Source organism: Anoplopoma fimbria, chromosome 3 (genome assembly GCF_027596085.1).
Source record: "Anoplopoma fimbria isolate UVic2021 breed Golden Eagle Sablefish chromosome 3, Afim_UVic_2022, whole genome shotgun sequence".
Lineage (NCBI taxonomy): Eukaryota > Metazoa > Chordata > Actinopteri > Perciformes > Anoplopomatidae > Anoplopoma > Anoplopoma fimbria.
Genome location: NC_072451.1, coordinates 26,023,507 through 26,037,857, shown reverse-complemented (window position 1 = coordinate 26,037,857; position 14,351 = coordinate 26,023,507). Strand labels below are relative to the sequence as shown.

Genomic DNA, 14,351 nt, shown 5'->3' with positions numbered 1-14,351 from the left:
ATACAAAAGTAAAAGATATGAACATATGCATAAATACAGTACCAGTCAAAAGTTTGGACACACCTTCTCATTCAATGGTTATTCTTTATTTTTATTTTTTTCTACATTGTAGATTAATATTGAAGACATCCAAACTATGAAGGAACACATATGGAATTATGTGGTAAACAAACAAATGCTCAACAAACCAGAATATGTTTTATATTTTAGATTCTTCAAAGTAGTTGAATGAGAAGGTGTGTCCAAACTTTAGACTGGTACTGTATATTAAACACAACCTTAAGATGAGAACATAGGGTTTGATTGGAAACATTATAATATGAATATAACTTGTTATATAGCCTATTTCATCCAGAAATATTCAATACAATGTCCGTCACACATTATACATGATAGAGAAAGAAAAGACTTTAACTACGATTTAAAAAAAAGATTTACAAACGAATGATAGTTAATCAAATAAGTAAGTATAAGTAATATACAGTACCAGTCAAAGGTTAGGACACACCTTCTCATTCAATGGTTTTTCTTTATTATTTTCTACATTGTAGATTAATATTGAAGACATCCAAACTATGAAGAAGAACATGGAATTATGTGGTAAACATATGGAATTATGTGGTAAACAAACAAATGCTCAACAAACCAGAATATGTTTTATATTTTACATTCTTCAAAGTTCCATGAAAGTGTGTCCACACTTCTTTTGACTGGTACTGTATATTATCATTAAAATACAAAAGTAAAAGAAATGAACATATTCATAAATATCATGCTAAAAAAAAAAAAAGAAATGATTTAGAGAAGATTTAGAAGAAGAAGAGGAGAAGAGGAGAAGAAGAGAAGAGATCCTTTACTCATATGAATGAAATCCCGTTTTTTTCAAACGTGACTCGCGTAGTCTCGCGATACTACACGTGGTGCGCACGTCGCAGGAGCTGGCGCTGAGCTGAGGATCATGGCGGAGCGCAGGAAGCACAAGAAGCGGATCCAGGTAACACCACTAACCAAACACACACTACAACACCTGCACACCAAGAGACAACACACACACACCCTGTGCGGGGCCCGCGGGCTGCTGCGGGGGGTTTACGGCAGCGAGGTGCAGCCAGTGAGAGCTAGCCGGGGCTAGCATTAGCATTAGCATTATACATACTGGTGGCTGTGTTTTCATTAAACGTGTGTTAGCTTACTGGGCTGGTGATTAGCACCGACACGAGGGTGGTGGTGGTGGTGGTGGTGGTGGTGTACTCGGGCTGCACGGTCCTCCTCACGCAGCTGTGACGTGTTGAGGATCAGCTCCGTCAGCTCTGTGAGAGAGACGTGTTTGTGTGGAGGTGAGAGCTGCTGCAGCTGTGAACACTGTGCATCACTGCTGAGGTCTGAAGCAACAGGGTGCAGAGTGGCTGCAGGTCCAGTCAATCCCACTGCACCACTAATACACTAGTTACAGTAGTTTCTGTCTGTGTATGTAATGTTTATATTACTGTGGATTCTTTACTGTTTTTATTGCTCATTTGCTTATTTATAATACTTATTTTGCTGCTGTAATCCTGTATATTTCCCCACAAGCATCTAAGAGCATAAACCAGAGCAAAAACCAGACTAATACAAAGAATACAATAAGTGCAAACAAACTAATATGAATACAATAAGTGCAACAAACTAATATGAATACAATAAGTGCAACAAACTAATATGAATACAATAAGTGCAACAAACTAATATGAATACAATAAGTGCAACAAACTAATATGAATACAATAAGTGCAACAAACTAATATGAATACAATAAGTGCAACAGACTAATATGAATACAATAAGTGCAACAAACTAATATGAATACAATAAGTGCAACAAACTAATATGAATACAATAAGTGCAACAAACTAATATGAATACAATAAGTGCAACTAATGAACTAATATGAATACAATAAGTGCAACAAACTAATATGAATACAATAAGTGCAACAAACTAATATGAATACAATAAGTGCAACAAACTAATATGAATACAATAAGTGCAACAAACAAACTAATATGAATACAATAAGTGCAACAAACTAATATGAATACAATAAGTGCAACAAACTAATATGAATACAATAAGTGCAACAAACTAATATGAATACAATAAGTGCAACAAACTAATATGAATACAATAAGTGCAACAAACTAATATGAATACAATAAGTGCAACAAACTAATATGAATACAATAAGTGCAACAAACTAATATGAATACAATAAGTGCTTTACTGTTTTTTTATTGCTCATTTGCTTATTTATAATACTTATTTTGCTGCTGTAATCCTGTATATTTCCCCGCTGCGGGACTTGTATCTTATTTTATCTCTCACATCACTCCAAATAACAGAGTTACAAGTTGGATTTTTGGATCCCAAGACTTTCCAGAAAAATCTGTCCAACCATAACTAGACACTACAATTGGTTGGATACTATTACTTCTGAGTCACCTGGAAAGAATAGATGGAGGAGGACGTTTCAGCTGTCCGTTTATACATTACATTTACATTAGTCATTTAGCAGACGCTTTTATCCAAAGCGACTTACAGGAAGTGTATTCAACATAGGTATTCAAGAGAACTACTAGTCACCAGAAGTCATAAGTGCATCTCCTTTCTTAAACAAGCATCTCAAAGCATAAACCAGAGCAAAAGTACAGAAACAAACTAATACGAATACAATAAGTGCAACAACTAATATGAATGTAATAAGTGCTAAGCGGAAGGCTCAGAGTAGTACTTCTTGTACATGTGCTTAAGAACAAAAACACTAAAGTATCATTGTTTGTTTTGATTAAGGTGTGTGTGTGTGTGTGTGTGTGTGTGTGTGTGTGTGTGTGTGTGTGTGTGTGTGTGTGTGTGTGTGTGTGTGTGTGTGTGTGTGTGTGTGTGTGTGTGTGTGCGTGTGCGTGTGCGTGCGCCCAGTGACAAACCACAGATGTGGTCAGGGTTTGTTTTGTGGTGAAACTGGAGAGGGAATCAATTATTCTCAGTATTCCCAGTATAAAAAGAAAAATAATTCTTGGTATGATTTTTGATGTTCACAGAAAGAAGGCAGTTCACAGTGGCAGAAATTTGCACTTGATGGGTGGACAGAGGACAGAGCGCAGGACTCTGTGTTAACATCCTGATGCCTGGTGCTCAAACATAGTCAAAGTTGATTGACAATGTTTTCCTGATGTTAGCCATATTATAAGAGAGATAAGATAAGATAATCCTTTATTAGTCCCGCAGCGGGGAAATTTGCAGGCTTACAGCAGCAGAGAGTAAAGTGCAAACAAGAGACATAGTAAAAGAAAAACAAGATAAAAAATTTTTTTTAAAAACAAGTATTATAAATAAGCAATAAAAAACAGTAGAAATCAACAATAACTGAAATATTATATTTACAGACAGAAAAAGAAACTATTATAACTATAATTGCACAGTGTATTGTATTGCACAGGTTTTTAGTGTCATGTGGTCTGCTAGTCTGACAGCAGCTGGAAGGAAGGACCTGCGGTACCTCTCCTGATGCAAATTTAAAAAATGCACTCCAGGAATTCACTACTGTTGTTCTTGTTCTTGTTGCAAATTGGCTACAACTGCATTTCGTTGTGCATCCCTGTGTTGCATAATGACGAGCATAAATGATCCTTGAATCCCTGGATTATAACATAAATGTAAACATTTTTAAGTTGTTATGTGTAATTGGTAGTTGCATTGCTTAGTTGCAGTTGAATTGATGTCCAATGGTTCAACTATTGTGTAATTCTCTGTAAGCTGATTTTATACTAGTTGCAAAACATACTAAAGGGATCTTTTTAGTACATACTGTGCACAGTTAGTATGTATGGATTTGGGACCCTGCAGTAGTGTTTTACAAAGCAGCTGGATAAAATACCACAAAACTAAAGCCTCCATAAAATACAAAATTGTCCATTTTTATCCTTATGAAGGTGGGGTTTATTGCAGGATTGTTTTGTGTGACCGCAGTAGTTGTAGCTGCCTTATATACTGGAAACAGAGTGTAGTTCTCTTGTCTGTTTGAGTTCGGTTGCATAACGGACACATGCTGTTATCTTATTGATTGGCATACCTGAAACCAAATGAGGCACGTCTATTACACTGCACATAATTCCTCTTTAATTTTTCAAATACTTCTTTAATTTGCTTTACATCACAGCATTTAAGGATTTACATTAAGCCAAGATTATCATTTCAATGGTCACTTGGTTACCAGTAACCTGGTACACGTTGATAACTAATGATCTCTGATTCAACAGGCCTGCAATAATTACATCCGTTAAGGTTACAATGTTCAGTTTTAAGATAATTCGTCTGCACCGTTTACATCAGTGAGTGTAGTCTAAATATTCTAAACACTTCTCTCTATGACAATACAGTTCAACAGTGCCACTAACAAGAGCTTTCAGAAGGATCATACATGAATGAATCAACAACATCTCTCTGAAACAGTTGCTACTTCATAATCTTCATGTAGGTAGGCTTTAAAACAGAGCTGTTGCATTAGTGTGTGGTGGGTGTTCCCAATAATTACCCAGCTAAGTGTAGGTCTCTGCATGTTCCAGTTCAGTTGCATAACAACACATACTGTTATCTCCTTTTGCCTTTCAAGATCACCACGCTGCATTACATAAATGTTCTCTCCTATTTTGACATGATTCAGCTTGATTTATCAGCTGCCATTTTCAATTGTGTCTTATCATTTTCAAATGGTTGTAATGGATTTCATACCTAGTCAAAACTGTGAAAAATACACTTAAAAAGAACCAGTACTTTGGTGTCGGTGTGGACCACAAGAAATCTAACTGCACATAGTACGACTGTTAGACCAGAGCAGCTAATCCTCATGTGATCAAGCCAGGTATATCGTGTAGACGGTGACAGGGGGCTTTTTCGTGTAGGGGTCTCATGTAACCGAGCTGTGTGGCTGATATACCTGCTTCTTTAAACAAAGGCTTTCTTCATGGCCTCGTCTGTCTCATGTTGTTGGCCGTAGCCAGCTGGACTGGATAAAGAAGTACCGGCTTTCATTGTGCTGATGCTCTCATTCCCTCTGTGTTGGCATGTGGTTCAGTGCTTCAGGCGGCCAGACGGAAGGGTGACTTTTGGCAACTCTCTGTTATTGCTTCGGATGAACTTCTGCAGTATTTGAAACTGGATATGATTTTTTTTTTTTTAACTGTTCCTGTTACCATAATGACAGAGACAACCCATCTGATACCAGTGTGTTAAAAATGAGAAATAAAACGATTTTTTCCAAGATTACATTTGAACACATCATGAAAACGTTATAATTTACCTTCGCCCACAAGTCATTTTTACTAAACCGAGTTTGAACGCATCATAATGTAACTCGATGTAAGTTAACAGCTGTTAGCTTGGTTATTTAGCCCAGCAGGACTGTTCTGCTCACCAGATGCAAACAGCTCATTTTAACTAGCTCTCCTCCTGTCAACTTCAACGCAGATGTGCTGGTGTTTAGCTACAGGTGTGTAGTATTAGTTTGCACATGTACCGACCGAGCAGGATGTACTGATCTGGTAGTGTTTGATGTCTCTTGTTGTTGTTCCTAGGTAGCGTAAATGAGCTGGTAAATGATATGAGAACGTGTAATCGGATCGGTGCATAGAGCCTTGCACTTGCCAATACCTTATCTGCCATTTTAGAAAAGGCATTGGAGGCATTGTTGATACTGGTATACGTATGTTAATGACTCTTGTTGAGACAGTGTCCACTGCACTTTTCAGGTAGTAGCCATAGGCAGGACGGACTCATGTCACTAAAGCAGTATGTAATATTGTTATTACATATAAGCACAGTATTTAAAATTGAGCATATGGCCTTAGTGTGGTACTTTCCCAAAAATGTCCCGGTTGATACCATGTAGCTTTGTGTCTTTTGTATTCATTGTATCTTTTTATAGGAGAGTTTGAAAATGTAAATAACAGATGTCGGGCGTAAATGCAATGATCTGTTGATCCTCCCGAATCAAGACAATAGTCTTAACAATGACATAGCCATCAGTGTTTAAAAAAACCATTACCCCTTTTTATTGATAGTGAAACATTGAATGTTAATGATTTTTTAATACATGGATGCATTCATTTTCCAACTTGTTTTGACTCACATCGGATGTATTTGCCCTGATTAATTAAAAAAATACACGGTGAGCTGATTCATTTTTACCAATTCATACAATTTGTTGAAATTTTCCACATAAGTAAATCTAGGACAGAAAGAGATCTGTAATGTGGATGACTTGATACATTTTCGTAATTATCCGACCCTAGATGTTGTTCTAAGACTTGCTATTGATTTTCTGTGTGCAGTTCAGAGCCATAATAAAGTAAAGCATCATTGACTGATCGTTATATTATTTTTATGTGTGTATATTCATCTGTTTGTTCATCTGGTCCTGCAGGAGGTGAGCGAACCCACCAAGGATGAGAAGGCGGTGGCCAAGTACCTCCGATTCAACTGCCCGACCAAGTCCACCAACATGATGGGCCACCGAGTCGACTACTTTATCGGTTAGTGCTCTCTGCTGTGGGATGTGAGGCAACAGGCCTGTGCTGGTTGGAGATAATGGGCCTTTAAATAGGTTTATAGTGACTTATTCTACTGTCTGGAAAATATAGGATAAAAAACATTTCAATGTCCCTGTGTACTGAATGATCGGGATTGCTTGGCCCCACAAAATAGTACAATATATAAAGGAACTAAAATGCATGAAACAATGAGTGCACGTCAGAGTGTGCCCAGGCAGGCAGGTGGCGCGTCCAATTATTTCTTTAAGGGCGCTTGACATTTTCTGTCCCTGTACCTCTCTGTGATGTAAAGTCCATCTTTGTTTCCCTACATTTAGCCTCCAAGGCCGTGGACTGTCTGCTGGACTCCAAGTGGGCCAAGGCTAAGAAGGGAGAGGAGGCGCTGTTCACCACCAGGGAGTCTGTGGTGGATTATTGCAACAGGTTAGCATCCTAACACACTCTGCTACTCTTCTGATGTTGTATATAATTAAACATTTGTTTCATGTAGGATTCTATTCTAAAACAAGGTATCTAAGCGTTTTATACATACTCTTTCAATATGGCTGCAACTAATAATATTTAACTATTAACTAATTTACAGATTATTTTCTCATCAGATTTACCCAAAATCGAAACAGATGTCCTTAAATTGCTTTATTTTCAGTTTACTATCATAGAAGATGCAAATAAACAGCAAATGTTAAAATTTTGGAAGCTGGAAAAAATTAAATTTTGGCATTTTTGATTAAAAACGAAAAAAGATTAAATTCCAATTCCACCATTATCAAAAAATATGATGAGCCCTTTAGGCATGAAACTGTTGAATAAGAGTGCTTTCAGTCTTGCAGGGTAACCAATTGATGAAACTGCACTTTTTGGAGATGAAATTATTCACATGACCTTTCCTTTAAGCTAAAACAGAAGTAAATAATCAGCCATTATAACCAGTCATTCTCCTCCGTCCTTTGTAGACTCTTAAAGAAGCAGTTCTTCCACCGGGCTCTCAAAGTGATGAAGAAAAAACCAGAGAAAGACACCAAGAAAGAGAAGGAAAAGGAGAAAGAGAAGGAAAAGGAGAAAGAGAAGGAGAAAGAGAAAGAAAAGGAGAAAGAGAAGACCAAGAGCGACAGTGGCAAAGAGGAGGAGAAAAAAGGGAAGAAGGACAAAGAAAAGAAGAAAGAGCCGGAGACTGTTGAAACCAAGAAAGACAAAAGTGTACGTTACCCAACACTGTTGACCTCTTTGTTAAAAAAACTCTGGTTATCTTTATTATTATAGCATTATTATTATTATCATCATTACCTGTCTTAATCAGATAATTTCACTGTTGGAGACTTTTGTTTTGGCATTTAGAAATATTAACGACAAAGCATATCCCATAAGAAATGGCATCATTACTCATTAGTGGCTGAAATTACTTGTGCTTTACTGTCAAACATCATATTTGTTCTGCTTTGACAGTTAATCTGTCCGTCTGAAACAGGGTGTTGCACCGTTCAGTCCACCCAGCTTTGTGTTTGTTTTATGACCGGTCGGAGTTGCCATGACGCTGCTGCACCCGACAGTTAATGGGTGGATTGACTTTGCTGTTCAGATATTTAGAAGTAAGAGAAAGAAGAAGCTTAGTGTATCCATGGTGTCTGTGTTAATATTGATAATAATAATAATTATAATAATATGTATAGCCAAGTTTTAAATGAACAGGTCAGTTTCCAGTCTTTGTGCTAAGCTAGGTTAGCTGGTTGTTGGCTGAAGCTTTATGTTCATATTTACCGTGCAGACATGACAGTGGTATCGATCTTCCCTGATTAATACGTAGGTCACACTGTCACAGGAGAATACGTGATTTGTAAGTCATATATAATATTTGTTTATTTAAATGATAAACTCTAACAGGATGACAGCCCTGGAACCCCAAAGAAGAAAAAAGAGGTGAAGAAGAAGTTTAAGCTGGAGCCTCACGACGATCAGCTGTTTCTAGATGGAAACGAGGTGAGTGCTTAGACGGCATATATAGGAGAAATGTTTTTGATCCTGAAAAACATCCAAACTCAAAATGTGCCTCTTTTCTTTAGGTGTTTGTGTGGATTTACGATCCTGTTCATTTCAAGACATTTGCCATGGGACTGATACTCGGTGAGTCACAGGTTGAAAATCATAAAAATAGTTTTTTAACAAGAACTATATGGAGTGTTGTCTGTTACTGATTGCAGCTGATCTGACTTTTTTTTCCTTCTGTGTGTGTGTGTTCTGTCTTTCAGTCATTGCGGTCATTGCAGCCACACTGTTCCCACTGTGGCCAGCAGAAATGCGTGTAGGAGTTTACTATCTAAGTGTTGCGGCAGGCTGCTTTGTGGCCAGTATATTACTTCTTGCTGTTGGTAAGTACATGTACTTCATAAAAACACCTTACTGGGTTCCTGTAGTACGTTCCTGCATCCTCTCTTGACCGTTCGCTAAGCCCCGCCCCGTGCTGCTACTATGGATCACAGTGTGAAAGTGAACCAGCACATCACCTGGGTATCGAGACAGAGGACAATAATGTTAAGGCACAACACTGTTCCTGTATAGCTGGCTTGTTCTTTCTTCACTTCTACAATAATTAAAAAGCAGAAGCAGCCTGTAGTACATTCAGTGTACCTTTTAATAGGTTGCGTCACATAGAAGTGCTAGAGACTTTTGAATAGCCTGAGTTTCCTCACCTGCAAAAAGCAGACAAAATGTCGCCACCCCGGTGACTTTAGGACAGAAGCAGGAGCATTTTCCAGCTCTTTTGTTTCTCCGTCATCACCGGTAGTGTCCATGGTGTCTCTTAAAATTGCTGCTGCAGGCTACCGGTAAGCAGCGCCGTGTTGTCTTTGAAGTGGGGGTTTTTTGGACGCAGGCAAGTAGGTCGGAACGGAGAGAAAAAACTACATCGAGAATCGCCAATCCTGAAAATCATTTTCATCAGTATAAGATAAGATAATCCTTTATTAGTCCCGCAGCGTTTTTGTATACCATTAAGGATCATCACTGAACATTATTCTTTGGTAAATCTAGAATTTATGGCTGAGCTGCTGTATTGGATTGCATAACAGATTATGGATGTTCTCAATAAAGTCACCACTGAGTGCATAAAGACCATTTCCAAATGGTAAAAAACTTCTGTATAAAAAAAAAAATCGCATTGCGATGCTAATGGCAAGAATGGCATTTTTGTGGACTTTATTTTATATTATTGATTGCAATAAGTTGTGTCCAGTTTAAACAAGACCACACAGCTTCTTACAAATACAGGGGCAATTCACAATATTTATATAGGGCAAAAAAGTGCCTTAGTCAATAAGTGAAATAGAAAATAGTAGATACAAACTAAATACAAATATACAAAAATAATAAAAGACTACAGTTAGAATGCTGTAATTAGTTGTTAGATGCCCCAAATTCAATAAAGAAATGAGAGTGTAGACAAACATTCGATCCCAGGCAAACAGCAGAGGGTTAATGTAGATTTGAATGCCACTAAAGTTAAGAAGAAATGTTTGTTTAATACATTTAAATTGCTGTAGATTCAAGTTGACCCCACTTGTTGTGACCTCTGTCTTCAGCCCGTTGCATCCTCTTCCTGATCATCTGGGTTGTGACCGGCGGGCGCCACCACTTCTGGTTCCTCCCCAACCTGACGGCAGACGTCGGGTTCATCGACTCGTTCCGGCCGCTCTACACTCACGAGTACAAAGGACCACGATCTGGCAACAAAAAGGGCTCGGACAAGACGGACGAGAAGGACGGCGACGGCAACAAGGCTCAGAAGTCAGACAGCGATGAAAAGTCAGACAGCGAGAAGAAAGACGGCGATGAGGAGGAGGATGAGGAAGAGGAGGAGGGCAAAGAGGCCGAGGAGAGAAAAGAAGCAGAGGGGGATGGAACGGGGCCGGACCGCCACTCAGACACAGACAGCGACCGCCGGGAGGACGAAGGCTCGCAGCACAGCAACGGAAACGACTTTGAGATGATCACCAGGGAGGAGCTGGAGCAGCACACAGAGGAGGAAGAGGAGGAGGAGCAGGAGGAAGACAAGGAGACGCAAGAGAGGAAAGAAGATGGTGAGAGTGAGACTAAACCCCAGACTGCTGAAACATAAACTCCTTACAATCCCATCCCTCTCTCTGCTGTTTCTCTCTCTGCCCTTTCCTCCCTCCTGTGATCCAGGACCTGCTACTCCGGCCTCTCTGGGCCCACTGAGGCTGAAAAGGGGCTCCATCTCTTCTTGTTGAGATCTTCTAATAAAAAGTACCGATAGACCAGTACCAGGATAGACACAGCGGGGGAAAGTTAACGTCTACGACAGTGGGGTAGAAAGAAAAATGTCTAAAAGAAGCCTTATGGTGGCTCTGATTCCTCCCACCCAAATGTTATTTATGTTAAAATGAAAACTGCCACCGAAATGTTTGCCTGAGGAAGTTGTCAACAAAAACACACCAGACAACGATCTGTCTTTGTCTTTGTACCTTTTTTTTCTCATGTCAAGTTTCTTTTTGTGTAATTTCGACTGAAATTATTTTATTTATGTTCCCTCTCTTCGTTTACATATTACTTTTGGATGTGAGGTCAAAGCCAGATCTTAAGATACAGATGGTTTACAAGAGCTATCATGCTAAACTGACCAGTAAAGGAAGATGTGCTGGTCCCCCCACACCCGTCCACTTTCCCTCCCAATTGTCATCTTTGAGCTCCATGTTGTTGGTACAGTCAACTTTAACCAGAAAACCCCTGGGCCTTTCACCTTTTTTTGTTGGTGTTTTGATGAGAAAACATGGCATGACAACTATGGCAGGAGCTCGCTTCACATCCTTTTGAATGCCAGCGAGTCTGATGGCTTTCTCAGGCAGCCCTTAATGCAAACTGACCTGCTTTGAAACCTGCACCAAGCCAGATGGACCAAATCCTGTAGTTTACTCGAATGAACGTACCAATCAACCGTGTTGTGGTCGGATGGAGTATTATGAAAGCAGAGTAGCACGGCTCCTTGAGGTACTTGCCATTTTCCGTAAGAAATTATTTTCTTTTTTAAATGGCTTCTAATCATCAGTGCAATCCTCTACAAAGTCCGAAGTAGTTCTATAGGAGTTACTGTAAGCAACTGGGAGACAGCTGGCATACTTCATTTTCTTAAAAAAAAAGAATGCAACATTTGTTGTACAACTAAGGGTAGAAGATCTTAAGTTCTCTGATTAACTGTCCATTTGCAAACAGAACGGGATATAAAGTAAACTCTAGTGCCAAACACGACTAATAATGATGTTATGCATGCTGATTTATTATGGAGAGATGAGTGTTAAAGGGAGGGGTATGCTTTTGTTAATTCGTTCATATTGTAACCGCAGTGTCAAACTCCTCAAACACTTTTGCATCGTTGAAAAAATAAAGATTTAAAAAAATAAAAAGCACAGCACCAGGTTGTTAGTGTGTAGCTAAACAAAGATTTTTGGTCTCAATGAAACCGTTTAAAGGTGTTCGCACTAGACTCCCATCCAAACCAGTTCTTTCTAGTCTTGCACAAACACATTTGTGGAAGTAGTGGCACTGGTCCGCTGACCAGACTAGAGTTTAAGTTCCAGTCAAAGCCTAGACTCGTGGCCGTGGTCCAAACTGTTTCTTCACATTATTTTCCGGCTAGAAATGTCTTTGATGCCCTTTTTAGTCAAAGCGAGGATTATATTTATGTAAAAAAAAAAATAGAAATCTATCATTTATATATGGATTCTATTGCTAAATCATATATATATATAAATATATATACATACAATTATTACCGTCTAAGAAACGATAAAACTTTTTTTTCGTTTAATTTTGTATTAGGAGGTTTAATTTTTACTACGCCGAGTTTGTAATATGCATTTTTGTTTTTATATGATCATAAATAGCAAATTCATTATTTCAATTTAACATCTGGGATTAGAAAACAGTGGGGACTTACAATATAAACACATTTGTTTGTTCAATTCTTTTTACATCATTAGCATTGAACTTTTGGGTTTGTTGCCACATCTGTATTTCTCTCACTAACAAATGGTTAAAAGAACCAGTGGCTTGTGTAACACTGCTGCTTTCCAGTCAATCTGATGTGGCAAAAACTCTTCTCACAGTGGAACAATATGTTAATATATTCCACACAGCTTTCTGTACAGTCATTTGTTTTGCCTAAAAATGAACTCACTTAGACTGTATTTAGTAGTTTGTTCCGTCTCCTGTAAACCCACTGAGGTTCGTAGCTCTTTGACTTTCTAACTCGCACCCTTCCATGTTGTTTATTTTCTTAAATCTTCCACAAACGGGCAAAGTGCATCTCTGTGTCCTGAGTTGCTAGTTGCTGCACTCTCAATATTGGCATAACTACAAAAGAGAAAAAACCAGTGATTTTACCATTTGTTCTAGGCTGTTGCACAGTATCGGTCTTTTGTATATTGTAGTATTATTACTCTGTATGCTGCTGCTTCTCATCGCACATTTCTGGGGCGACTGAAAAGAGAAATTGTAAAACATCAATGTTTAATCTCTGGTAAAAAAACTGTCTCTTGATCTTGTTGTCCACATTTGGATCAATATCATTCTGAAAGCTGTCTCATGCAATATTGGAGTATAATTTAATAAAACTGGATGTCTCGAAATGTATCTGTATCTTATCATTGCAATAAAAATATAGAAAGCACACAAGTGTTGTCATATTTTCCTGTAATATTTTATGTTGGCATTGTTCTGATCCTTGATGGGACAAAATGCAGTAAATTCAACAAAACATCCTTTTTTTGTTGCAATTGATGAATAACTCCCTCTTTAGGGCTGGCATTAGTTATTGTTTTATTATGAATTAATTTACTTCTTCAAAATGAAGAGTTAGCAAATACTTAAAACACTCAACAGGGTTTCAATGGGTACAATATAAAACAGAAAAGCAGCTAGAAAACCTGAAATAAGCAAATGTTTGGTACTTGGTATAGAAAAGTTGGCAATACATTTTTTTTTCTCCAACATACTTTCCTATTACTAGTATTCTATAACTCTGACCTTTATTGACATATTTTAAAATTACTTCTTTTTCAACAAACCAAACAAAAACTTTTTAATGAAAAGTTAAAATATACTATATATTTTTAATGACTTTTTTTACATGCTATACTATCACTTTTTTATGTTTCTTTTCCACTTATACTACGACTTCATTCAACATACTATAGTGTACTATACTATGTTCTTTTCGAAATACCAGACTGTTCTTTTTTTTTACTTTTTTAAAAAAGACGTATTTCGACATAATATACAAGACTTTTTTCAATATGCTATACTATGACTTTTTTATGACAATTCTAAACACAATTTTTTATTACTTTATTTGACATACTATTCTATTACTTTTTCGACATAATATACAATGAATACAAGCAGTATAGCAATTTATGTTTAAAGTATTGTTTATTACTCTGAAAAAACTTCCTAGCCCACAAATCCACTCGTGCAGATACTTCTCCTATTTTCTCATGTTATCTAACAGGAATTAGTTTTTTTAAGCTGACTCAAAGTTTTAGTTCACACAAAGATCAGACTGAACAAATAAAGTGAGTGAGTATTTAAACTTTTTTATAACCTTTCACGTTGACAGCTTAATGATCATGAAAATATCATGACTGGTAGAAGGTTATCCAACCCGGTCTATTTAGTTTTGTTCTACATCATGCAATCTGACTTGTAGGATTAAAGAAAAAGCAATTGAAGAAAAGAAACATCTATTGAAAAAATCCTTTCCAG

General features: G+C 37.6%; 1 protein-coding gene across 1 annotated transcript; it reads left to right on the top strand.

Annotated features, from left to right (window-relative positions):
* Positions 1 to 910: 910 nt before the first annotated feature.
* sec62 (SEC62 homolog, preprotein translocation factor) lies at positions 911 to 13,251 on the top strand. The gene is made up of 8 exons (XM_054596501.1): positions 911 to 994; positions 6,455 to 6,563; positions 6,899 to 7,004; positions 7,535 to 7,778; positions 8,460 to 8,555; positions 8,639 to 8,699; positions 8,825 to 8,944; positions 10,154 to 13,251. The coding sequence occupies exons 1-8, from the start codon at positions 959 to 961 to the stop codon at positions 10,687 to 10,689; spliced, it is 1,308 nt and encodes a 435-aa protein (XP_054452476.1). The 5' UTR covers positions 911 to 958; the 3' UTR covers positions 10,690 to 13,251.
* The last annotated feature ends 1,100 nt before the right edge of the window (positions 13,252 to 14,351 follow it).